The 26835-nt window shown below is 37.6% G+C and overlaps 1 protein-coding gene across 1 annotated transcript in view; it reads right to left on the minus strand.

Moving 5' to 3' along the window:
• Positions 1 to 26835, minus strand: part of LOC111152147 (zinc finger protein 451) — a 101378-nt gene that overhangs the window by 24686 nt on the left and 49857 nt on the right. Inside the window, exons 6-13 of the mRNA XM_022510500.1 lie at positions 24568 to 24718; positions 23192 to 23318; positions 13652 to 13805; positions 13021 to 13168; positions 9341 to 10947; positions 3109 to 3252; positions 1889 to 2019; positions 359 to 545 (exon numbers count right to left, since the gene is read on the minus strand). Of these exons, the coding sequence (XP_022366208.1) occupies positions 359 to 545; positions 1889 to 2019; positions 3109 to 3252; positions 9341 to 10947; positions 13021 to 13168; positions 13652 to 13805; positions 23192 to 23318; positions 24568 to 24718 (2649 nt within the window). The remainder of the gene's footprint in view (positions 1 to 358; positions 546 to 1888; positions 2020 to 3108; positions 3253 to 9340; positions 10948 to 13020; positions 13169 to 13651; positions 13806 to 23191; positions 23319 to 24567; positions 24719 to 26835) is intronic.

The following is a 26835-nucleotide window of genomic DNA, read 5'->3' on the forward strand; positions in this document are numbered from 1 at the left end:
GGGCGCCTGGGTGGCTCAGTGGGTTGGGTCTCTGCCTTCGGCTCGGGTCATGATCTCGGGGTCCTGGGATCGGGTCCCGCATCGGGCTCTCTGCTCAGCGGTGAGCCTGCTTCCCCCTCTCTCTACCTGCCTCTCTGCCTACTTGTGATCTCTCTCTCTCTGTCAAATAGATAAATAAAATCTTAAAAAAAAAAAAAAAGAGTAAGAGAAAAGGAAAAAATAAATAAGAGAGAAGTATGAGAGCACGATGCTTTAGTGAGCAGCCAATAGTTCACTAGTGGACAGCAGTTTATTGGTTTCTCTCAGCAGTGAAGTCTCCTCCTCTTGGGCGGTTTGCACTGTGACTGCAGCTGCGTACCTTTGGTGGTATCAGATATGCTATTTAACAAGGCACACATCATATCTCCCTCTAAATGGTGAGGGTTTAGTATATGTGCTGGCCTCTGGGTCTTCTTAAATTGATTCTCTAGCTCCAGAAAACCTTGATCTCCTGAGAGGATGGTGAAAGGGATTTGCTTGGGTAGTTGTTCATCTAGACGGCCAGCCTAAGGTGGAATAAAATACATGTGTTGACAGAAATCAGTACTTGAGGTTTAAATTAAGTTACATCTATTTCATAATGAACACATACCTAAAAAGGTGTATTTACTTATTTTAAGATTTTATTACTTTTTTAAAATGAATCTGTATACCCAGTGTGAGGCTCAAACTCAACCCTGAGATCAAGTGTTGCATGCTCCACTGATTGAGCCAGCCAAGCACCCCGACAAAGGTATATTTAGCTTGTGTTCTAGCTCCCACCAAAGTATAAAGATCTCCCTCATAAATAAATGAAATATGCAATGTTTAATCAAATGTAGCCATCAATATCAATGCCAGATATTTTATGTGCCACCAAGAAAGAAAAAAAAAAAAAAGCCAAACATAAACCTGGAATGCTATAAGAGCTACACACTTAATCTAAGGGTAAATAAGAAATAAATTTGCCATAGAGAAAGGGTAAGCAAGGTAATTTGCATAATTCAATCTCAGCACTGATAAAGGGAAAAGGAAATGTCTTATGGTTTAAAACGTAAGCAGCAGCTAACAAGTTTGCAGAGGGGGCACCTGGCTGCTCAGTCAGTAGAGCATGTGACTTTTGGCCTTGGAGTCATGACTTAGAGCCCCATGTTGGGTATAGAGATTACTTAAATAAATAAAAAACTTAAGGGGTGCCTGAATTGCTCAGCTGGTTAAGGGTTCAACTCTTGGTTCCGGCTCAGGTCATGACCTCAGGGTTGTGAGACAGCTCCACAATGGGCTTGAAGCCTGCTTAAGATTCTCTTTCCCACCCTCTCCACTTGCCCCTCCCCACTCTCTAAAGAAACAAAAAAACAAACTTTTAAAAACATACACAAAAATACCAAAAACCAAATTTGCTGAGTAAATTCATGCTATCAGTATGACACATAAATCCTTAAGCAGATAATTTAATTTAAAATGGGTCTAAGGTTGGTAGCTTCTCTAGGTAACTGGCAGAGAGAGAAGCAAATGCAAACCGCATCTAGGCCAATGGTGATTGTTAAGGTGTCTCCCAATTTCAGAGATGTTAAAATGTGAAAGTATCTTAGCATACATCAAGTATAATGTCATCTCTTGATCATCATTCTATAAATAGTTAAGGGTCTACAATGAGTAGCTGACAGTCTGCTAGGAATTGGGGAAAAGCAATAAATAAGTATAGTATGAGTCCTTCCCCTCACTGTCATAGGTAGAACCTGATGTAGAAGGTTTTATGCAAAAATACAGCACCAAAATATGCTCTATAGCATCATTATGATCCAAGTAGAAAAGATATTCCAAATGGGTCAAAAGTTCACATTAGATTTTGTATAAAACAGTTACTCACATGCATACAGATGGCAAAATCAGCAGCATCTTTTCTTTTACTACAACGAGGATGAAGGAAGAAGCATCCAATCCTATTCAGGTAATTATAGATCTTACAGTTGTGTGGAGGCTTCCAATTGGTGTTTCCTCCTATTATTTTCAGAAAAGGCAAATATGATAGTCAAACAAACAAACAAAAAGAACAGAATACTAGATACAACTGAAAGCTCAATCATGAAAAAACACACATTAGGAAAAAAAAATAGAAAAAAAACACACATTAGAGAAAACTTTTTCTAGAGAGTAGATTCTAGATTAGAATGCAGAACTCAATTCGAGTATGGGTATCACCATTTTGTTGCTTTACAATCTTGGCAAAGTAGGATGACTTCAATCTGCCTATTCATCTGGAAACACATAGGTGTATAAGTGAGAATCAAAAGTAGTGTGTGTGAAAAGTCTCTGAATGGTGTAATTCTATAAAACCATATTAATGGTTTTTTAACAAATATGTCAGGGCTACTCAGTGGATAGAAATTATGGGCAATCAGCAAAGCTAAATTTACTAAAAGACTGTATTGGGTAACTTTATCCAGGTCAGTACATTCCTATCTTAAATTCAATCCTCCTCTTTATACGTTGTTCCCTATCAAACATGAAGTTTATTGGATGTTCACTATACCGACTTCCTGTAAATCAAAGAAGTCTCTCTCCCTGTTTGGTCAATAGTTTGTAAAGAGATATTTAGATGAATGAACAGTAAGGATGAACTGAAGAGGTAGTTATGACATGTTGAAAATCATACTAGTTCTGTAGCCATGAGGCCCAATCAAGTTCAAAGGCTAACTCTACTATTTATTAGTTTTATACTTTGGAAAAAAATAAACTTTTCAGCATACTTCCTTATATTTTAAAAGGGAGATAAATATAAGTCAGTAATCATGGATTAATACCAAGCATAGTACCTGGCACATTGCCAGTGTTAAAGGCTTTTTCAATATGTATCTATAGAGTCACAAAATTTAGGTCACCAAAGAGAGTTCACAGTGACCACAGAGAAATGTGGAGAGAAAAATATTCCAGCAGAGTAGCTATAATGCAAAGTGACAATATTCTAACTATGTCTGTATGTTTTAATCACAGAGGTTCAAGAACAGTCCTTTAAATGTGAAACATACTTTATCTAAAGGAAAAAAGAGGAGAGGGTGTCATCTCAATTGTTTTCTTTATCAACCATACCTTGAAAACCCCAAATAAATGTTCCTTGGTTAAGATGCCCTGGTAGATGACCAAAAAAGTTTGACCAGTTATCAAAGTCTACAAAGACTATATGAGTCATGGTTCGCAGATAATCCAAATCTGGAAGCTCAACGACTTCTTCATCTGAAAAGAGAGAAACATTAACCTGAATTTGTTAAGAATTAACTAAAAACATTTTAATTGCTTAAGTCTAAAAGATATTAGAGAGGGGCGCCTGGGTGGCTCAGTGGGTTAAAGCCTCTGCCTTCCGCTCAGGTCATGATCCCAGGGTCCTGGGATCGAGCCTCACATCGGGCTCTCTGCTCAGCAGAGAGGCTGCTTCCCCCTCTCTCTCTGCCTGCCTCTCTGCCCACTTGTGATCTCTGTCTGTCAAATAAATAAATAAAATCTTAAAAAAAAAAGATATTAGAGAATATACAAAAATGTTAATCTTGAACATTATTAATTTCTAAACCTTTTCATGAAGTCCAAACTTGTTCATGACATGGTATAGTAATACCAGATAAAAAGTATTCTGAACATTTCAAAAATTTTATTATTCTTTCTATATATAAATGCCATTGACCCTAAAGCCTGCCTTTCTTTCTCTGATTTTTTTAAAATTTTTTAATTTTTTTTAAAGATTTTTTATTTATTTATTTGACAGAGAGAGATCACAAGCAGGCAGAGAGGCAGGCAGAGAGAGAGGAGGCAGCAGGCTCCCTGCTGAGCAGAGAGCCCGATGTGGGGCTCGATCCCAGGACCCTGAGATCATGACCTGAGCCTAAGGCAGCGGCTTAACCCAGAGCCACCCAGGTGCCCCTCTCTGATTTTTTAAAAAAAGACATATTTATTCAGCGTCATGATCAGACTATCACATTTAGTAATTAACAGCATGGGTATAAAAAAAAAAATCTGTATTAAAATCCTTTGTTGGAATGCTTTACCCTTTCCATAGAACAAAAACTAAAATAACCTTTTATACAATCAGTCACAAATACAGTCCTCAAGTTTTTTGCCCATACACATGAGAATTGTCTAGAACATGTCCTCTTGGGGTGCTTGGGTGGCTCAGTCGTTAAGTGTCTGTCTTGGGTTCAGATCATGATCCCAGGGTCCTGGGATCAAGCCCTGCATCGGGCTCCCTGCTCAGCAGGAAGCCTTTTTCTGCCTCTCCCACTCCTCCTGCTTGTGTTTCTTCTCTCACTGTGTCTCTATCAAATAAATAAAATCTTTTGAAAATAAAAATAATGTACTGGAGAGGCGCCTGGGTTGCTCAGTTGGTTAAGCATCTCCCTTCGGATCAGGTCACAAACCAAGAGTCCTGGGACAGAGTCCTGCAAGAGGATCCTTGCTCAGCAGGGAGCCTGCTTTTAACTCTGCCTGCTGCTCTCCCTGCTTGTGCTTGCTCTGTCTCTCTCTCTCTGATAACTTACTAACTAAGTAAATAAATAAATAAATAAATAAAATCTTTAAAAAATAATGTATTGGAAGAACTAAAAGACAAAATTTTGAGATTAAATAACCAAAAACTTGTACCATCCATCAAAATAAAATTTCAAGGTTATCTGAAGAATGTCTCGTCCCCTGCCGCCCCGGCCAGAAGTTTGTTCTCTTCCCAATCTAGACTGATTTATTAGTAACCTGTTAAATGAAATAACCAACAACCCTGCTACCATAAAGTGGTGCATAAGAGGTCCTGGTAGCATACCAGCACTTCCCACCATAAACAGATCTTTTTCTTGGTTCTCTTGCGTTCTTTCCTCTTCTACCATTTTCTAACTCTTGTTCTCCATCCCTTTCACTTCCTTCATACTTTTCTATTTTATAAGGCCTTGAAGTTTCAACTGGTTAGCAATGCAAACCTTAATATTTTAAATTATTATTATTATTTTTAAAGATTTTATTTATTTATTTGAGAGAGAGACAGTGAGAGAGAGCATGAGCAAGGAGAAGGTCAGAGGGAGAAGCAGACTCCCCATGGAGCCGGGAGCCTGATGCGGGACTCGATCCCAGGACTCCGGGATCATGACCTGAGCCGAAGGCAGTCGTCCAACCAACTGAGCCACCCAGGCGTCCCTTTAAATTATTTTTTAAAATGACTAGGTTTTACTCTGCCTTAACAGAGACTCCCTCAAATATACTACCGTTATCCCCTCCCATTTCTAAGCCACCCATTTTCTTTTATGTTTTCTTAATATTCTTAGTAATTGTAGGGGCCCCTGGCTAGCTCAGTTGGTGGAGCATGTGACTCTTAATCTCAGGGTTATGAATTTGAGCCTCACGTTGGGTGTAGAAATTACTTAAAAATTTTTTTAAAAAAAATTCTTAGTAACTGTAGATTTAGATACTACAATCATTACCAAACACAGATCAACATAATTTCCCAAAAAGTAATTGGAAAAACAAAAGCACAAGAGAACATAAAAACAGTGTAACCACTGCTTTATTGTCTGAAGTAGAGCTGAATGGGTCAGCAGCAGCTCACATAATCATTTCTTACATAAAGTATGCCATGACTAAAGATGATACTGAGATCTACACATGCTATAGAGCAAGAATATATAAACTCAGTAGTTCATAAAAACAGTTAATAAAAAAATTTTAGGGGTGCCTGGGTGGTACAGCTTAAGTATCCGACTGTTGGTTTTGGCTAAGGTCGTGAGATCAAGCCCCAAGTCGGGCTCTGTGCTGAGCATGGAGTTTACTTAACTTTCTCTTTCTCCCTCTCTCTCTACCCCTCCCACTCATGCGTGCTCTCGTTCTCTAAAATAAATAAATCTTAAAAAAAATATTTTGGCTAAAATTTTCATATATCACCACTTTCCCTGCTATATATTATATAATTTACAAGGACCTAATATTTGTTTAAAAGAATATACACTTAAAATTATACTTCTAAACAAAATTAAAACCTTATACTCTACTGGACTTACTTAGTCTTATCACCTGGTGCAAGAAGTAAAGTCTAGAGTAAGTACAAAGGAATCTATACCCCAATTTTCTCCCTGGTTTCTTGCTACCATTTGTAACTCTTCTTCTTCTTTTATTTTTTTTTAAAGATTTTATTTATTTATTTGACAGACAGAGATCACAAGTAGGCAGAGAGGCAGGCAAAGAGAGAGAAAGGAGGAAGCAGGCTCCCTGCTGAGCAGAGAGCCCGATGTGGGGCTCAATCCCAGGACCCTGGGATCATGACCTGAGCCGAAGGCAGAGGCTTTAACCCACTGAGCCACCCAGGCACCCCTCTTCTTCTTCTTTTAAAAAATATTTTATTTATTTATTTGAGAGAGAGAGAGAGAGAGAGAGAGCGCACAAGCAGGGGAAGCAGCAGGCAGAGGGAGAGGGAAGACAGACTCTTCTGAGCAGGGAGCCCAGACGCAAGGCTTGATCCCAGGACCCTGGGACCAAGGCCTAACCCACCGAGCCACCCAGACACCCCTGTAACTCTACTTCTAATTGCCATTTAACTCTAAGTAATAGTTTTGCTTCCAAGAAAATCCTAAAAAAAATATACAAATTCTGAAGTGATCTTTAAGATTTCTCATAGAATGGGCACCTGGGTGGCTCAGTGGGTTAAGCCGCTGCCTTCGGCTCAGGTCATGATCTCAGGGTCCTGGGATCGAGTCCCACATCAGGCTCTCTGCTCAGCGGGGATCCTGCTTCCCTCTCTCTCTCTCTGCCTGCCTCTCTGTCTACTTGTGGTCTCTGTCAAATAAATAAATAAAAATCTTTAAAAAAAAAATTAAAAAAAAAAAAAAAAAGATTTCTCATAGAATAAGGCCAAAATATGAGGATGTGGAGGAAAAGGAATCCTTATACACTGTGGGTGGGAATGCAAACTGGTACAGCCACTGTGGAAAACACTATGGAGATTCCTTGAAAAATTAAAAACAGAGTTACCATATAATCCAATAATTCTACTCCTCGGTAGATACCCAAAGAATACAAAAATATAAATTCAAAAAGATATACACATCCCCCCTTTGTTAAATGCAGCATTATTTAAATAGCCAAATTATGGACAGAACCCAAGTGTCCACTGATAAATGAATGGATAAAGAAGATATGGTATGTATGTGCATTATATGTGTGTGTGTAAACAGAATATTACTCAGCCATAAAAAGTAATGAAATCTTGCCACTTTCAATAACATGGATGGATCTAGAGGGTATAATGTTAGAAAAACAAATACCATAGGATTCAGTCATGTGGAATTTAAGATATAAAGGAAAAAAAGGACAAACAAAAAACCAGATTCTTGGGGCGCCTGGGTGGCTCAGTCGTTAAGCGTCTGCCTCTGGCTCAGGTCATGATCCCAGAGTCCTGGGACCGAGCCCTCATCGGACTTCCTGCTCCGCAGGAAACCTGCTTCTCCCTCTCCCACTCCCTCTGCTTATGTTCCCTTTCTCACTGTGTCTCTCTCTGTCAAATAAATAAATAAAATCTTAAACAAAACAAAACAAAACAAAAAAACAGATTCTTAAATATAGAGAACTGGTGATTACCAGGGGAATATACACTTAAAATTATACTTCTAAACGAAATTGGTGGATGGGGGGATGGATGAAATAGGTGAAGGGCTTAAGAGTACACTTTATTGGGGGTGCTCAGTGGGTTAAGCCTCTCCTTTCAGTTCAGGTCATGATCTCAGGGTCCTGGGATCAAGTCCTACATTGGGCTCCTTGCTCAGCAGGGAGCCTGCTTCCTCCCTTTCTCTGCCTGCCTCTCTGCCTACTTGTGATCTCTGCCTGTCAAATAAATAAAATCTTTAAAAAAAAAAAAAGTACACTTTATCATAGTAAGCACTGACTACTACATAGAATTGGTGAATCATTACTACTGTACACCTGAAACTAATATGTTAACTACAGTGAAATAAACATTTTTTAAAATAAAATAAAAGGGCGCCTGGGTGGGTCAGTGGGTTAAAGCCTCTGCCTTCGGCTCAGGTCATGATCTCAGGGTCCTGGGATTGAGGCCCGCATCGGGCTCTCTGCTCAGCAGGGAGCCTGCTTCCTCCTCTCTCTGCCTACTTGTGATTTCTCTCTCTGTCAAATAAATAAATAAAATCTTAAAAAAAAAAAGTAATAAAATAAAATAAAAAAAGAATTAGCCAACAACAAATGAATAAAGTCAAAAAAGGAACAAAAAGAATTCACTTGATTTATCTTTTTTTTTTTAAAAGATTTTATTTATTTATTTGACAGAGAGAGACAGAGATCACAAGTATCAGAGAGGCAGAGAGAGGGAGGGGGAAGCAGGCTCCCTGCCAAGCAGAGAGCCCAATGTGGGGCTCGATCCCAGGACTCTGGGGTCATGACCAGAGCCGAAGGCAGACGCTTAACCAACTGAGCCACCCAGGAGCCCCTTGATTTATCTTTTTAATGAACCTAAATCTAAATGATAAGAAACTAAATGTTCAGGATAACTTTCAAATCTTTCAGAAAGACTATCAATTTCCTTCATCTCTCAAAATTCCCATGCATTTTGTGAAAGAAAATGTTATCTTGAACACATATTGTTTAAATCTAATAAATAGTCGGGGCACCTAGGTAGCTCAGTCAGTTAAGTGTCTGCCTTCAGGTTCAGGTCATGATCCCAGGGTTCTGGGATCAAGCCCTCCATCTGGCTCCCTGCTTGGCGGGAAGCCTGCTTTTCTCCCTCTCCCACTCTCCCTGCTTGTGATCCCTCTCCCACTGTCTCTCTGTCAAATAAATATAATTTTACAAAAAAAAAAAAAAAAAGCTAATATATACTCTTTGTCCCCTTAAGTTTAGTTGAATATTTATTTATTTTTAAAATTTATTTATTTACTTATTTTTAAAAGATTTTATTTATTTGACAGAGAGAGACACAGCGAGAGAGGGAACACAAGCAGGGGGAGTGGGAGACAGAGAAGGAGAAGCAGGCTCCCTGCTGAGCAGAGAGCCCAACGCAGGATTCAATCCCAAGACCCTGGCATCATGACCTGAGCCAAAGGCAGACGCTTAACCGACTGAGCCACTCAGGCGCCCCTAGTTGAATATTTAAATAAGAATATTTATTAATGCTTACGAATCACATCCATAAAAAGTGTACACACCACAGTAATTAACTGATCATCCTACCATGTTTCTTACTTCAAAACTGAATCATTATTAGCTTTCACAAAAATGATGGCTACAGTACATGTATGTTTCTCTACCAACATGTGAAATTTGCATAGACATTAGAGTTAAAAAGCCATACCTATATTCTGACAGCTTAGGTCCTCAGCGCCTTTCTCCATGTCTGAGTTTTTTGGATAGCTTACTGTCTGTTTCAGTTTTCTCTCTGTACGAGAGGTACTAGCAGCAAACTTGTACAGGCTTGTTTTCTCAGATCCAAAGTGAGCCACACTGGGTTTCCGTAAAAAGCAGTGTTTTCTATGGAAGTGCTGTTGAGCACTCTCAGGATCATGAAATGCTTTAGTGCAGGTGCCACACTTGATCACATACTGCTGCTCCTCATCCTCCTCACTGTTTTCTTCTCTGTGCACTTGATGGATATGAGTATTAATATCAGCTATGCTCTGTGCTGTTGCTGAACACAAGCTGCAGCGAAACCACAATTTACCTTTATCCAACATGGTTTGGAGACATCTACTATAATCCTCCTTTCTGTTGACTTTACAGATGTAACTCTCACGGCAACCACAGGTTAACAAGTTACTGGTCTCTATTACTGGAAAATCATTCTCAGTTTTAATCGAAGTTTCAGCTTTTTCAGGCAGAAACACATAATCTATGCTGTGGTGCTCGTTATAATGACTTAAAAATGCTTCTTCCACATTAAAGATAAGATCACAAAGCCCACAAAAGTACTTAACCTTTATTTCATTGTTATGTTCATCTTGGCAATGGCGGTATAGTGTTTCTACCTTGTGAAAAGTCTTTTTGCAATGGGCACAGCTATATCTATGAAACTGGTGACTTGCTAAAGACATGCAATGCTGTTTTACACATTCTTGGGAATCAAACATATCTTCACAAATTCGGCATTGCCATTTACCCCTTGGAGGACTGTTTGCTGGAGAATGATCAATAATAGTAATAGTTGAAGAAGGATTCTTAGCAGTCACATTACTCACCATTGTTGCAGAAGATGATGGCAAAGTTTCACCTTCTACTTCATCAGTCTCGTAAAAATATCTGTGTCCATTATGAAATTCAGTCACATGTGCCATGATAGTCTCTTTTCTTGTTAACTCCTTTTTGCATGTCCGACACCAGAAAAGAAAGTTATTTAAATGTGCCCCACCATGAATCCGGCTCATATGTAAACGGATGACCCCTGAATCTTCACACACCTTTCCACAGACCACGCACTTATAACACATTGTGTTTGCTGAGAAAACATGCTTTTCCACTGCATCTTCACTTGGGAATTGTTGATGACATTCACAAAACCAAGTTTTTATAACTGACTTTTCTTTCTGAACACAAACCATACCTTCATGGCTTCTACCTTCTAAATTCATCTTCTTTTTTGGAACAGTGGTACAATCTTGTGAGCTTGATTCTTGAATAGACATAGTTCTTTTAAGTGATGAAAATTTTGAATGATCTAGCAATAGATGTAAGTCAGAAGAAGGTTTGTTCCCTTCACTGCTGTGGCAATAAAGTAAGACTGATTCTTCCATTGAGGTAATGACTCGGACTTTGTGCCCTGAATTCTGCTTGTGATTTCGGGTACTGGTTTCATCCATAAAGACTTGGTTGCAATTTGGACAATAACCTCGTAATAGGAATTTTTCTGCAACTTGGGCAATGCTCTTCTCAGCTACAGCTACAGGACCAGCATTTCGACAACGAACTCTAAATTGGATAAAAAAAAAACAACACACTCTTTCGTAAGTACTTCTAAATACAGTAACTCTGCTTTTTACAGGAATTATAAACAATGTATACATAAAACACTAGAAGATATTTTTCAATAAAAATGCAGATAATAGGGGTGCCTGGGTGGCTCAGTGGGTTAAAGCCTCTGCCTTCAGCTCAGGTCATGATCCCAGGGGCCTGGGATTGAGCCCTGAGTCGGGCTCTCTGCTCAGTGGGGAGCCTGCTTCTTCCTCTCTCTCTCTCTCTCTCTCTGCCTGCTTCTCTGCCTACTTGTGATCTGTCAAACAAATAAATAAAACCTTAAAAAAAAAAAAAAGAAGAAAGGTATGTCTTAAAAAAAAATGCAGATAATAGAATAATTTCATCTCAAAATACTTGAGTATTACCTGTGTTTTGCCTGTTTCTAATCCACATACAGAATAGTAAAACTAAAATCAAAAGATTAAAAAAATTCACACAAATATTTGGAAAATGAATCTCTAACTCTTTAGACGTTAAGCAACAAATTTCTTTCTTTCTTTTTTTTTTTTGAGAATTTATTTATTTATTTGACAGAGAGATCACAAGTAGTCAGAGAGGCAGGCAGAGAGAGAGAGGAGGAAGCAGGCTCTCCGCAGAGCAGAGCCCGATGTGGGACTCGATCCCAGGACTCTGAGATCATGACCTGAGTCAAAGGCAGAGGCTTAACCCACTGAGCCACCCAGGCGCCCCAAGCAACAAATTTCTAATAAACCTATGGGTCAAAGAAGAAATTAAAAGGTAAAATTTTTTAAATGAATGAAAATGAAAACAACTTATCAAAATCTGAGGGTAAAGCAATGCTTAGAGGCAAATTTATAACTTTAAATGTTTATATAGAAAAAGAAGGGGGTGCCTGGGTAGCCCAGTGGGTTAAGCCTCTGCCTTCGACTTGGGTTGTGATCTCAGAGTTCTGGGATCGAGTCCTGCATCAGGCATCTGGAATCGAGTCCTGCATCTCTCTGCCTACTTGTGATCTCTGTATGTCAAGGGAATAAATAAAATCTTAAAAAAAAAATGGTATAACAGGAAAAACAGAGACCTAAAAGACATAGCACCTAAACAGAAAATATGTACAGATTTTGTTTGGATCATGATTACAACAAATCAAATGTAAAATGTAAAACTTCATGAGATAATAAGGGCAATTTGATAACTGACTAGTTTTTGATGCTATTAAAAATACCAGTTTTTTAAGGTGTGGTAACAGTATTATAGGATTAAAAAAAAAAAAAGAGTCCCTACAATTTATAGTTACATATTGAAGTATTAACAGATATAATGACATGATTTACTATGAAATAATAATTTGCAGGGGGTGACAATATAAAGAAAAACAACTGTCATGTGTTGATTATTACTAAAGCTAGTTTTGAAAGGTACACTGGGCATTATACATTGCTTGATAATTTCCATTGTAAAGCCAATGATTATTTGCTAAATTTGGCCTTTCAAAGAAACTTAATCTTTCATATGTATATGATACTTTCCATTCTGGCTGACTTAAAGCCAAGGTTCTATTTTAACCCACTCCTCCCCCAGTATACATACTACTCACGCAGCACACAGAAAAAAATATGCATAGAACCGTTAATTCTTTTACATTCACAGCAATATCAACATATCCACTTTTTCCACACCTTTAACTTCTCTCATTATGCTAAATTTGATTAATTTCCAGACTAATGTACATTCTCATTTTTATCTATTTATTTATTTTATTTATTTTTAAGATTTTATTTATTCATTTGACAGACAGAGATCACAAGTAGGCAGAGAGGCAGGCAGAGAGAGAAGGGGAAGCAGGCTCCCCGCTGAGCAGAGAGTCCAATGCGGGGCTTGATCCCAGGACTCCGGGATCATGACCTAAGCCGAAGGCAGAGGCTTTAACCACTGAGCCACCCAGGTGCCCCTACATTCTTGTTTTTAAAAAGCAAAGAAACATGGAATAGAAAAATATCTGTTGAATCTTCCCTCTGGTAAAGATTATTGGGCAGGATTCCCTTACAGCCAGACTAAACCTATACAAACCTGAAATGGGCAGTGAGCTCCATGTGGGAACGTAGTGTCTGGTGGCAGGCCACACACTTAACTTGAAATGGGACATCTTTGCATAGAGAGATCAGAAGTTTCTTTGCAAAAGATGGAAATAATATTGGATGTGCTATTCCCTGGTCATCTGAAAGACAAAATAAACTATAACTTGCAAAGATTTGAGTAGACAGCAACCCAACCTTCCTCCCCTCTGCTTTTCTCAATATTGGCTGGCATTAGTAAAAGATTGTTATTTATATGATAAAAATCCAAGGGAAGCAATTTTCTAGCCATAAGTACAAAAGATGCTGAACTCATACTCAAAATCTGAGTCTTAAATGCAGAGTAACACCCAACTTCCCAGATATTATGGATATATAAAAACATCATCCTAAATAAGTATTTTCTTCCCAAGTTTTTCTTCATTCCTCAAGGTAAGTAAATCTTACTATTAGGTACAGATCAATACTGAGAATTTGTCTTGAAAAATAAAAATTAAGACCGCCTTTCACTTTCATGTTTTCAATCTAATGTGAGGTTAAGTTTTCTCAAGAATTATCTGAGAAGTATGGTAAATCAGCAAAGATTAAAGTAGTTCAATAATTTTCAGAAGAGAGTATTAACATACCACCCAGTTTAAAATTCTGACGGAAATGATTCTTTCCAGACATATGCTTCAAACACCCATCCTTGCTGCTAAAAAGAAGGAAGCAATTTGGACACGCAAAACACTGAATAATCTGAGGAAGAAGGCTGTTTTTATGTTCATCATCTGCAGCTTCCTAAAATACAAGGCAAAGCTGTATTATAGACAACTAAAATCAATATTCAATTTTTTAAAATCAACTTTTAAAATTTCTTATTTCTTTGGAATATTCTGTATCAGGTTTTAACATAAAAACTTTTCTTCCCTGAGTGTGAACTATGGAATTTTTATCATACATGAGGTTCCATATGTGAATTAAAATTTTTTTTCTTAAAAACAAATCTTGACCATCTTTGTGACAATAAATATACATTTACTTTCTATATGTTTTTCCTTTTTTAATATATACATCTATATTATGTTAATGGACAAATGTTTTCTTTTTCTAAAAAAATATTTTATTTATTTATTTGACACAGAGAGAGAGATCACAAGTAGGCAGAGAGGCAGGCAGAGAGAGGGGTGGGGAAGCATGCTCCTTGCCCATCAGAGAAGCCCAATGCGGGGCTCAACCCCAGGACCCTGAGCCGAAGGCAGAGGCTTAACCCACTGAGCCACCCAGGCACCCCGATAAATGTTTTCATATCACATACACTTCTTCCATTTTGCTTTATTCTCTCTACTCTGCAGTATAACCTATGTTTATATATTCTTCCATAAATGTCTCCATGCTTAATAATTTCCAAAAATATATAGAAATAAACATATAGGGTCTGACATTGTTTTACCACATGTGGTCATCTTATAGACTCTTCTGCCTCTTAGTTTCTCTTATTCCACAATACCTAAGGGAAATCCCTAAAAATCAACTGGCATAACTCTAATTCATTCTTCTCAATGGTTGCAAACTACTTCAGCTACTAAGACTTAGTCAACTATTCATTTCCAGGCCTTTCTCTCCTTGCTACTATAAACAATGGTATTGTAACCATCCTTAAATACATATCCTTATTTATAGGTGTATTTTTCTCATTATTCAGAGTGGCCCTATTGGGTTAAAAGGTTTAGTACTTGAATATTAAAGGACACCATAGGATTGTTTTTCAAAAAGGCTCTATCAATTTACATATTCCCTAGCAGTGTGTGTGAGCCTGGCACAATAGCTACTATAGATAGTTTTTTTTCATTTTTGCAGCCTGACAGATATTGTGATACTCACTGTTACTTTAACTTTTATTTCCTACTAGTGAGTTTGAGTACTTAATTCATACAATTCTGTGGATATTCCATATTTTGTGGATTGCTTCTTCATAACCTTTTGCCTGATGTTTCAATCGTTTTTATTTTCTCCTCTTCTGGTTGACCTGTATCTTTTCTTCATTAACAAAAGTAACTGTGCCATGCACCATTTTGCAAATATTTTTCAAATATCTATTACTTTTGTATGTGGTCATTTAAAAATTTTGATGTAGTCAATACTCGAGCCCCACATTGGGGGTAAAGTTTACTGAAAAAAATTTTTTAAAAATATTTTTAGTTTTGAAATAGAGGAACCTCTTAACTAAGTTTGGATACTTTTTTACACACTAGGCTCGAATTCATACCCCAAGATTAAGAGTCATGTGCTCTACAGACTGAGCCAACCAGGTGCCCCAAGACTGAAAGTATTTTAAAATATATATTTATATGTATACATATATATGTATATGTGTGTGTGCTTGTATATAAATATAATTTAACATCTTGTTAATGGTCTTAAGAATAATAGCCTTAAAAGTTGTATTGTGTCTTCTTAAACTCACTATCATTAACATTAGGGATATAGAAATAGTATATATGGGATGCCTGGGTGGCTCAGTGGGTTAAGCGTCTCCCTTCAGCTCAGGTCATGATCACAGGGTCCTGGGATGGAGTCCTGCATTGGGGTCCTTGCTCAGTAGGGAGCCTGCTTCCCCCTCTGCCTGCTGCTCCCCCTGTTTGTGCTCTCTCTGACAAATAAATCTTGAAAAAAAAATGAATAAGAATTTTACATATATATTGAGTGCATGTGAAGCACCACATTAGGGTTCAAAATCTAATAATCCCATGAAGTATTATTTTCATTATTTACAAATGAGAAAACAAATTTAGTTTCCCTCCAATCAAGTAAGATAAAACTACCGTTCAGACACAGCCTTATATGTTGGTTATAAATTCTTTGCTCTTTCCACTACTCCCTACACCATGCAGAAGATAACATTCAAGAAGATACTTTGCATTCCAATGAGAAGGTAAATGAGAGCACTAAAGGGATTTCCTAAACACAAATTTATACAAATGTCCCTTACTTGAAGAACGTCAACAAAATAATTTTTAGTTCAATTATGAGTCATAAATGGATTCAATATAAAGCTTGTTTAAAGTGTTTGCTCAATAGAACAAGAACGTGATTCTACATAAAATTTAAATGAAATATACCTATTGCAAAAGTATAGCATATTTCCTTGTACAACCTAGGAGAAGGAGTGGGAAGCAGAATGTCTCATAAGTTAAAGTACTCAATTCCTTTCTACCATTATATTTCTGATTACATTAAAATAAAATACACTATATACATTTGTATACATAAAATAAGTTAAACCACAATAAGATATTATTTCATATCCACTAGGATGGCTGTTTTAAAAGTCACATAATAAGTGTTGTTAAGATGTGGAGAAATTAGAACCTGTTGGGTTGGTGGCTTCGGGAATGCAGGAGGAACAACAGAAATGACCGCTGGGGCCACCATCTTCCAGGCCCCTCCACCCCCCTTACTTAACCCTTGACTCTCCCGCCAAAAGGATGTATGCCCAGGTCACATCTCCATAGGTAACCCGATACCTATGCAGGAAACAGAAGTATCAGGACCCCCCCCCCCCCCCCCCATACCCTCCGATCACCAAATATCTTACCATGTATGGCTGTGAACCCATGCCCTGCCTTAGCCTGATAAAAGACCCCGCGGACTCCCTCCTAGCGCGACTTCCCCGACTCCCCTCTCCAGAGTCGGGGAACCTCCCCTCTCCGGAGTCCTGGAACCTCGCCTGAGAGTGCCCACCTCCACCTGGCGCGACTTTCCTGGATCCCCTTCTCTTGGGCCCTGAAACTTCGCCAGAGAGTGCCTTTAATAAATCTTGCCTTGCGCCTACATCGCCTGGTGTTGTGTTTACCTCGCCTGCAAAACTTTACAGAACCCACATATATTGCTGGTAAGAAAATAAAATGGTAGTGTGTTGGATAACAATTTGGCAGTTCTTCAAACAAATATAATTACCATATGATCCAAAACCTAAGTATTGAAGGCATATGTCCACATGAAGGCCTGTGCATTTATTTTTAGCAGCATTATTCTTTTTTTTTAACCTTTTTTTAAATTTTATTTTATTTTATTTTTTTTTTAAAGATTTTATTTATTTATTTGACAGACAGATCACAAGTAGGCAGAGAGGCAGGCAGAGAGAGAGGAAGGGAAGCAGGCTCCCTGCCGAGCAGAGAGCCCGATGCGGGACTCGATCCCAGGACCCTGAGATCATGACCTGAGCCGAAGGCAGCGGCTTAACCCACTGAGCCACCCAGGCGCCCTAACCTTTTTTTTTTTTTAAAGATTTTATTTATTTATTTGACAGAGAGAGATCACAAGTAGGTAGAGAGACAGTCAGAGAGAGAAAGACAGAAGCAGGCTCCCCACTGAGCAGAGAGTCTGAGACCGCAACTGGTCCCAGAACCCTGAGACTATGACCTGAGCCGAAGGCAGAGGCTCAACCCACTGGGCCACCCAGGCACCCCTAGCATTATTCACAATAGCCCAAAAGTAGAAATAAGCCAAGTATCCACCAACTGATGAATTGATAAACAAAAAGTGGCATATTTCCAAACAATGGAGGATTACTTGGAAATAAAAAGGAATGAAGTACTGAGGTATGCTACAACACAGATGAAACTTGGGGCACCTGGGTGGCTCGGTTAAGCGTCTGCCTTTGGCTCAGATCATGATCCCAGGGTCCTGGGAAAAGAGCCCGCATTGCGCTCCTTGTTTGGTGGGGAGTCTGCTTCTCTCTCTGCACCTCCCCCTGCTTGTGCTCTTACTCTCCCTCTCCCTCCCTCAAATGAATAAATATATTTAAAAAAATGGATAGGGCAAGTGGGTGGCTCAGTCTTTAAGCGTCTGCCTTCGGTTCAGGTCATGATCCGGGGGTCCTGGGATTGAGTCCTGCATCTGGCTCCCTGCTCAACAGGGAGACTGTTTCTCCCTCCCCTTTCTCACCGTCTCTCTCTGTCAATTAAATAAGTAAAATCTTAAAAAAAAAAAAAAAAAAAAAAAAAAAGATGAACCTTGACAAAATTATGGCAAATGAAAGAATCTTCTCACAAAAGGCCACATATTCTAGAATTCCATTTATATGAAATGCCCAGAAAAGGCAAAACTAGGGTAGGGAGGAGAGGCTAACAAAAGGGAAAAAATCACTTTCAATGATAGAATGGCCTAGGAACAGAATGAGAGGTTATACCTATTGACCCACAAGTGACACTGGGGCACACTGGAGTTTACAATATGATCTCCACCACCTCCACACCTCCACCACCACCAAAAAGGGAGGAAAGCAGGAAGCTATCTAGTGGTATACCCATTAAATGGCTTTAATATCAAAATCAAATAGACACTTGTTACGCAAAGCACGACTTAAGAACGAGCAGCACGGGCATCAACTGTAAGCTTGTTAGGTATCTTGAATCTAAAGTCCCCTCTCAGATCTAGTGTAAGAACTTATATTTTAACAAGATACCAAAGCGATTTGTGTGTAAAGCTTAAGCAGCACTGATTGAGACAGAAGAAACTAAAGATGAAAGGGAATGCAGAGGGTAGCAAGGCAAAAATGCAAACTGTGATCATTTCCGGCTCTTTCACTGAAGGATGCCAGCCTTACAAAATGGAATTCATAGGTATACAATCATCTAGTGACCTCTTCTGGCTGATTTAAGGTAGGCAATTATAATCTAATGCATACCAGTTTCCTTTAGAGTTCCTGTGATGGACTCTCCAAAGAATAAATAAGGAGAATTTAATAAGAGCTCTGTTAGGTCCTAAGTGCTTTATATAGTGGTATACTTCCTCTCATCAATCTCGCATGTAACTATAATGATTCCATTTTAGAGACGAAGACATGCAGATATTGAGTAACTTCTAGAGTACATACAGCTAAGAAAAGTGACAGTAGAAACCAAAGCTTTTGTTCTATTTTACCATCAACCTTCCCAGAAAGCTAAACATCATAAATTTACTTCCTGGAGACAAAGTAAAACAGCACGAAATGAGTGACTCCCAGAAAAAAAAGAAACAAAATGAAATTTGGGAAAACACAAATGAAAGAATTAATTTAAAGGTTAAAATACCTATTCAGATTTACTAAAGATAAAAAGCTAAATATGCTCATTAAAATGAACAAAACACTAATGACCTGGAAAAGGAAAACACACCCTGAAGACTCTTGTTTTGAAAAAGGTAGAATATTAGTGACCACCTGAAAACACCAAAAAAGATGATCTTTTTCTTTCTCAAACCTTTGTCACAACAATAGAAATCCTTATCATTTCTTTTGGCTTTACTTTAAGGTCTTTATTCTAAATGCCAATACCTAGGCAAAGCCTTTTTTCATCTCAAAGTTAAATTACTACAAAAGTCACCTAAACTGGTCACCTTTCTACACCTATGAATCCACCCTGAACACTGCTACCATTCTAATACCACTCCATCTCTTTGGTATCCCTAAAAAAGGGATCTAATTGATTTTAGAATTAAGAATCTTTCTAGCTCTAAAGGTATAAAGCATTATTTTCATCATATCATTGTCCTACAGCAGTAACCTCTTGCTGATATCAAGGTTACCACTTGTGTTGGGAGTCCCTTAGACCATCCCCAGGTTTGATGGCTTGCTAGGGTTCACAAAACTCAGCACATAGCTGTACTCACAGCTGTGATTTATTATAGGTTTTTAGCGACCAAGATATTTAAACTGGTATTTTTTTTTTTTTAAAGATTTTATTTATTTATTTGACAGAGAGAGATACAGCGAGATAGGAACATGAGCAGAGGAACTGGGGGAGGGAAAGCAGGCTTCCCACCAAGCAGGGAGCCTGATGCGAGGCTCGATCCCAGGACCCTGGGATCATGACCTGAGCTGAAGGCAGACGCTTAACAACTGAGCCACCCAGGCACCCCAAAACTGGTTTTGTGTTTAGTAACAGAAAAATTGAAACAATTAATACATCTAATAGGAAACTAAATGAACTATAATATTGTCAAACAGTAGAATGTTATTGATTTAAAATGTATGCACTGATTCAACAAATATTTAAGCATTCATGTTCACAACACACTGCTTTTCTTATGTAAAAATTCAGACACTTTATCTTATATAAAAATATTTATAAATGTTTTTGGTGTAGTCATAAATCATACTGTTTTCCTAAGTTTACTTTCTGCTGCTTCATTATTAGTGTATAGAAATGCAACAGACTTCTATACATTGATTTTGTTATCTTGCTACTTTACTGAATTCATTTATCAGTTCTAGCAGCTTTTGGTAGTCTTTAGGGTTTTCTGTATTCAAGTGTCATGTGATCTGCAAATCGTGAAAAGTTTTATTTCCTCCTTACCAATTTGGATCCTTTTTATTTATTTTTTGTTGTTGTTGCCTAATTGCTGTGGCTAGGACTTCCGGTATTATGAAGAATAAAAGTGGTCAGAGTGGACATTCTTGTCTTGCTCCTGACCTTAGAGAAAAAGCTCTCAGTTTTTCACTACTGAATATGATGTTATCTGTGGGTTTCTCATATATGACCTTTATATGACCTTTATTATGTTGAAGTTAAGTTCCATCTAGACCTACACCGTTAAGGGTTTTTATCATGAATGGATGTTGTACTGTCAAGTGCTTTTTCTGCAACTACTGAAATGATCATGTTTTTTATACCTTCTCTTACTGATATGTTGATTGTTTTGAAAATACTGAACCAACTGCACCAAAAACAATAAATACCTAGGAATAAACGTAACCAAAAAGCTGAAAGACCTGTACTCTGAAAACTATAATTATAACACTGATGAAAGAAATTCAAGATAATATAAAGAAATGAAGACATTACTATATGCTCATGGATTGGAAGAACAAAAACTGTTAAAATTTTCTGTACTATCCAAAGCATTCTACAAATTTAATGCAATTCCTACCAAAATAACAACAGCATTTTTCACAGAACTAGAAAAAAACAATCTTAATAATTTGTATGGAACCATAAATGACTCTGAATAGTCAAAGCACTCTTGAAAAGCAAAATTGGAGGTATCACAATTCCAGACTTCAAGTTATATTACAAAGGTACAGTAATCAAAACAGTGTGGTACTGGCATTAAATCAGACACATCGATCAATGGAACAGAATAGAAAATCCAAAAATAAACCCACAATTATATGGCCTTCAACAAAGGAGAAATGAATTTCCAGTGGGAAAAAGACAGTTTCTTCAACAAATGGTGTTGGGAAAACTGGATGGCTACATGCAAAAAGAACGGAACTGGACCACTTTCTTTCACCATACATATAAATAAAATGAATATGGATTAAAGACCTAAATGTGAGGGTGGCTCAGTGGGTTAAAGCCTCTGCCTTCGGCTTAGGTCATGACCCCAGTGTCCTGGGATTGAGCCCCGCATCGGGCTCTCTGCTTGGCGGGGAGCTTGCTTCCCCCTCTCTCTCCCTGCCTCTCTGCCTACTTGTGATCTCCATCTGTCAAATAAATAGATAAAATCTTAAAAAAAAAAAAAAGAAAAGAAAAAAAGAAAGACCTAAATGTGAGACCTAAAACCATAAAAATCCTTGAAGAGAGCACAGGCAGTAATCTGACATCGGCCATAGCAACATTTTTCTAGATGTATCTCCTAAGGCAAGGGAAATAAAAACAGAAATAAACTAGTGGGACTAAATCAAAATAAAGTTTCTGCACAGCAAAAGAAACAATCAACAAAACTAAAAGGCAACCTACTAAGTGGGAGAAGACATTTGCAAAGGACATATCTGATAAAGGGTTAGTATCCAAAAATACATAAAGAACGTATACAACTCAATGGCCAAAAAGCCAATCATCCAATTAAAAAGTGGGCAGAAAACATAAATAGACATTTCTCCAAAGAAGACATCCAGATGGTCAACAAGCGCATGAAAAGATGCTCAACATCACTCATCATCAGGGAAATGCAAATCAAAACTACAATGAGAGATCACCTTACATCTGCCAGAATGGCTAAAATCAAAAACAAAAGAAACAAGAAGTATTAGAGAGGATGTGGAAAAAAAGGAACACTTGAGCACTATTCGTAGATAAGCAAACTGGTGCAGCCACTGTGGAGAACAGCATCGAGGTTCCTCAAAAAGTTAAAAATAGAACTACTCTAAGACCCAGTAACTGCACTACTGGCTATTTACCTAAAGAACAAAAACACTGATTCAAAGGGATACTGAACACCTATATTTATAGTAGCACTATTATAAGAGCCCAATAAGAGCCCTGATTGATGAATAAAGAAGATGTGGAATATAATGGAATATTACTTGGCCTTCAGAAAGGATGAAATCTTGCCATTTGTAACAACATGGATGGAGCTAGAGAGTATACTGCTAAGCAATATAGTCAAAGAAAGACAAATACCATATGATTTCACTCATATGTGGAATTTAAGAAACAAAACAAATGAGCAAAGGGAAAAAGAGTGTGAAACCAAGAGAGAACAAACTGTTGGTTACCAGAGAGGAGGTGGGTCTGGAGATGGGTGAAATAGGTGATGAGGATTAAAGAGTGGATGTGTCATGATAGCACCGAGTAATTAAAATAAAAACTTAAAAAATTTTTTTCCACAGTGAACATATTAACAATTAACATTCTGTAATGTTAATAAGTCATTAAAGATATTTCAAATATGGTAAACAGTTATTACAGAACTGTATATTACACAGATTTGCATATGCCATGAATCAACTTGTATCCCTTGAGATTTAATACTTAAAGTTACATAAAAGAGCCTTTTTTTAAATACTAGAGTTCTTAATACTACCATTTATAAAAGAATTATTACTTACTACATGGCTCTAACATTTCAACAGGCAGTGAAAGGCAGAGGACTTAATATCAAGGTTCTAGTTCTCATTATGAGCATCTTGAACAAGGTTAATTCCACAGAGCAACTCCATCAAGGGAAGGGTTTCTATGATAATCTTTAGGACTGCTGTTATTCACTAATCAAGTTTACCTGTCCACAAACATTTAATGTTCCAAATCATTTTATTCTCCTTAAACAATCATAATTTTGAACCTTATATGTATCATTGGTTATTTGTGATTACAGGTGATTGTAGGTGATTAAAAGCAGCAAGGAAACACCTATATCGAATCCCATGGGTCTCTAGAAAAAAAAATACCTACTCTTAATTTAGGACATGCTCTTCTTACCTTAGCAAAGAGGTGATCCCTATATTGCTGTTGAGTAACAAAATTTTTGTAACATACTACACAAGCAAAGGAATTGATGAATGGTCCATGTAATGTAATTGTTGGATCACATGGAGAGTGATCAAACCTACTCAGCAAAAGAGAGGTAACATTAGAAAAGCCCACATTTTAGGAGCTTAATTTTTAAGCATTTATTCAATTGTATACACACACACACACACACACACACACACACACACACTCTTTCTTTCTCTCAGAAATTTACACTTTTCTACTGAAATATCAAATAATGTTCTTCATCTTCAAGAAATAATAAATGGCTCCTTGATACCATGTAATTCCTTCAAACAGTGATCAATAGTTAGCTCAAGATTTCATAAAAGTACCCAACATCCAATAAAATGGATGAAATAAATAAAATGTACCCAAGATCCAATCAAATAGTAAAATTCCAGTTTGAAAATTATAGAGCCATCACCTTTTCCTTTTTACCTTATTTACCACAAAATTCACAAATAGTTGTAAATGAACCAATGGAATAATAATCTCATGTCAAGATTTCTGGAACACACCCGTTTCTTAAAAATGGCTTTTAATCTCTTTAATGTTCATTTTAATCATTTAGTAAGTATGTGCCATTTTACAATTGAAGCCTTTTAAAAATACTTTAGATACAGTATGCTACCCAGTTATTTGCAGAATGCTGAAGCTCTCTCTAGGAGCCTTTATAGTACTTTAATGCCTAAGTAGGGTGAGATGGCTGGAAATGGTAATGGCTAAGGGTCCCCAAGCTCCCAACTCCTATCTTTAAACTATCTGAAAGAGAAACTATGAAGGTAAAAATGTTTAATGCCTTTAATATTGCCTTCCCTTGATATTTACTTTCTCAAGCTCTACTATTCAAAAATTCAGTAAATTAGTAAGGTGGTTTCATAAATGGAATTATTTGTTATGAATTTTGCTACCTTTGGTTTGCCTTTAACATTTGTTTTGTAACACCGTATTAGCTTTCTTTAGGCTAGATCAAATATCTCTAAGTGCTTTATGTCTCCTGAAATTTGTATTTATGGGGTGGATTTCTCTAAAACTGATTCAACTGCGTATCAGAGTGTAAAAAATCTGTTCAGAATTTTACGAGACATATTAAGAATAAATACATATTTAAAGGATACATGCCTTGAAAGACAGAATATCACTAGAAAAAAATCTGACTTTAAACCTTGTAAGAAACCTAACTGTATCATAAAAGCACAAAACAATTTGAGTTTGGAATATAAAGCTATGATCACAATGGCACAATTGTATCATGCTTTCATTTTATGCAATCACTTTGTAACTCATTTGCTCTTCCGCATCCACTATTCTATCATACTCACCTTTTCAAATGTCCTAAGAGAAGGTGCCCGTTATCAAATTCCTTGTTACAGTGCATTATGGGACATAAAATTGGTTTTCCAGACACCCGCATTTGGCCTCCTCTTCGGAATGAACTTTTTGTTCCAGAATTAATTGTTCCTGTTTTGAGTCCTGTATCATTGGAATACAAATTCTTATGTTCCTACTTCAGATACTTGTACTTTTGGACTGGTAATCAAAATTATGACAAAACAGGGGTGCCTGGGTGGCTCAGTCACTCAGCATCTGCCTTCGGCTCGGGTTGTGATCCCAGGGTCCTGGGATCGAGCCCCCCCATCAGGCTCCTGGCTGGGCGGGAAACCTGCTTCTCCCTCTCCCACTTCCCCTGCTTGTGTTCCCTCTCTTGCTGTGTCTCTTCCTGTCAAATAAATACATAAATTCTTAAAAAAAATTATGACACAACAAAAAAATTATGATATAGCATCAACTGGGTGATTCTAATTGCAATTAAGTGTTTTCTTTCTTATAAAAGATATTATCACCTAAATATAAACAGGTGTTTGGGAAAAGTAAAGCTGTTAACATTTTTAAAAGTTTTTTTGTGTGTGTGTGTGAAGAAAAGAGAGAGAGGAGAGAGCGCTCCAGTGAGCTGGGGAGGTCGGGGGGAAGTAAGGGGTTGGAGATGAAGAGTAAGAGAGAATCTTTTTTTTTTTTTTTTTGGTATTTTATTTACTTATTTGACAGAGAGATCACAAGAAAGCTGTTAACATCTTTAAGTAACATTCTCTTGAGAGAAAAAAATGTGTTTCTTTAAGTTCAATAGCTAACAAATGTCAAAGATCAAATACTGATTAGAAAATCAGTTGCTCTACAGAATCACTACCTCCCTTTTCATTTATATAAACTGGTAAAGATCTTCTCATTCTTTTTTCTCTTTTAACTATCTTAAACATATTAGAAAGTTTAGCTATATTATAAAAGATCTGAGTTCTCTGAAAATTGTTAAAAATGCAACTAGGAAAGGTGGGGAAGAGTGGAGAGTTCAGGGAGGCAAGGTGAGTAAGAGTGGTACTTTCTGAAAAAACCAGGCGTTAATCAATTAGTTCCAACCTGGATATCAAGTAATGCAGGTCTCAGCGATAAATTTATAGAACACAAACCAGAGATTTACTTATTATCTTTCTCTTTTCTTATTCTATTTTATCCCTTTTCTTTTTCTCCTTTCAAAGTCTGCCCATCATTACTTTTTCTTTTTCCTCTCCCTTGTTTAAGAAAGCAAACTCTGCACCTACCATAGGGCTGTACAACCCTAAGATCAAGAGTCACATGCTCGGGGCGCCTGGGTGGCTCAGGGGGTTGGGGCCTCTGCCTTCGGCTCGGGTCATGGTCTCAGGGTCCTGGGATCGGACCCCGCATCGGGCTCTCTGCTGGTGCTTCCCCCCCTCTCTCTGCCTGCCTCTCTGCCTACTTGTGATCTCTCTCTCTGTCGGGTGGATGAATAGGATCTTAAAAAAAAAAAAAAAAAAAAAAAAAGAGTCACATGCTCTATGGAATGAGCCAGCCAGGCACCTCTTTCACTAGTTTTTCTTAATTAATCTCTCTTTATCCTGGACCATTCTTCATCCCCTTTATTTCTTTATAGTCTTCATCTTAAAGTGACACAACTCTCTGGCCAAATTTTGTTCCAGGGAAACCCCTAATGCATGATATATGATGTAAAATTTACAGTTACATTATATAAACCATGAAATGTAAAACTGCCAGGATTCTGACTGTTTATCAGGCAGTTATATACAGACAGTTTGATTACTGACTCCATTATATTATTATTATTATTTCTTGTGGATTGTTTCAATGCCTTGAATATTTCATACAACAGAAAACTGGGTATTTATCTTTATGGCAGTTTCTACAAAGCCCCTAAGGATTTAAATAGGATGGATCATTATTTTTTTTTTTTTTAAGATTTTATTTATTTATTTGACAGACAGAGATCACAAGTAGGCAGAGGCAGGCAGAGAGAGGAGGAAGCAGGCTTCCTGCTGAGCAGAGAGCCCGATGTGGGGCTCGATCCCAGGACCCTGGGATCATGACCTTAGCCCAAGGCAGAGGCTTTAACCCACTGAGCCACCCAGGCGCCCCGGATCATTATTCTTTTAACATCATCTAATTTTAAGATCTTCAAATGATTATTATATAAATTTAAGGTTTCAGCTGTTTTTCTGCAGTTTTAGTTCTAGGCTGGGGGTGGGGTGGGGGTGGGGAAGGCCTCCATTAAAAGCTGCCAA

Source organism: Enhydra lutris, unplaced genomic scaffold (assembly GCF_002288905.1).
Source record: "Enhydra lutris kenyoni isolate GAN:26980312 unplaced genomic scaffold, ASM228890v2 scaffoldscaffold28, whole genome shotgun sequence".
In the NCBI taxonomy this organism is placed as follows: domain Eukaryota; kingdom Metazoa; phylum Chordata; class Mammalia; order Carnivora; family Mustelidae; genus Enhydra; species Enhydra lutris.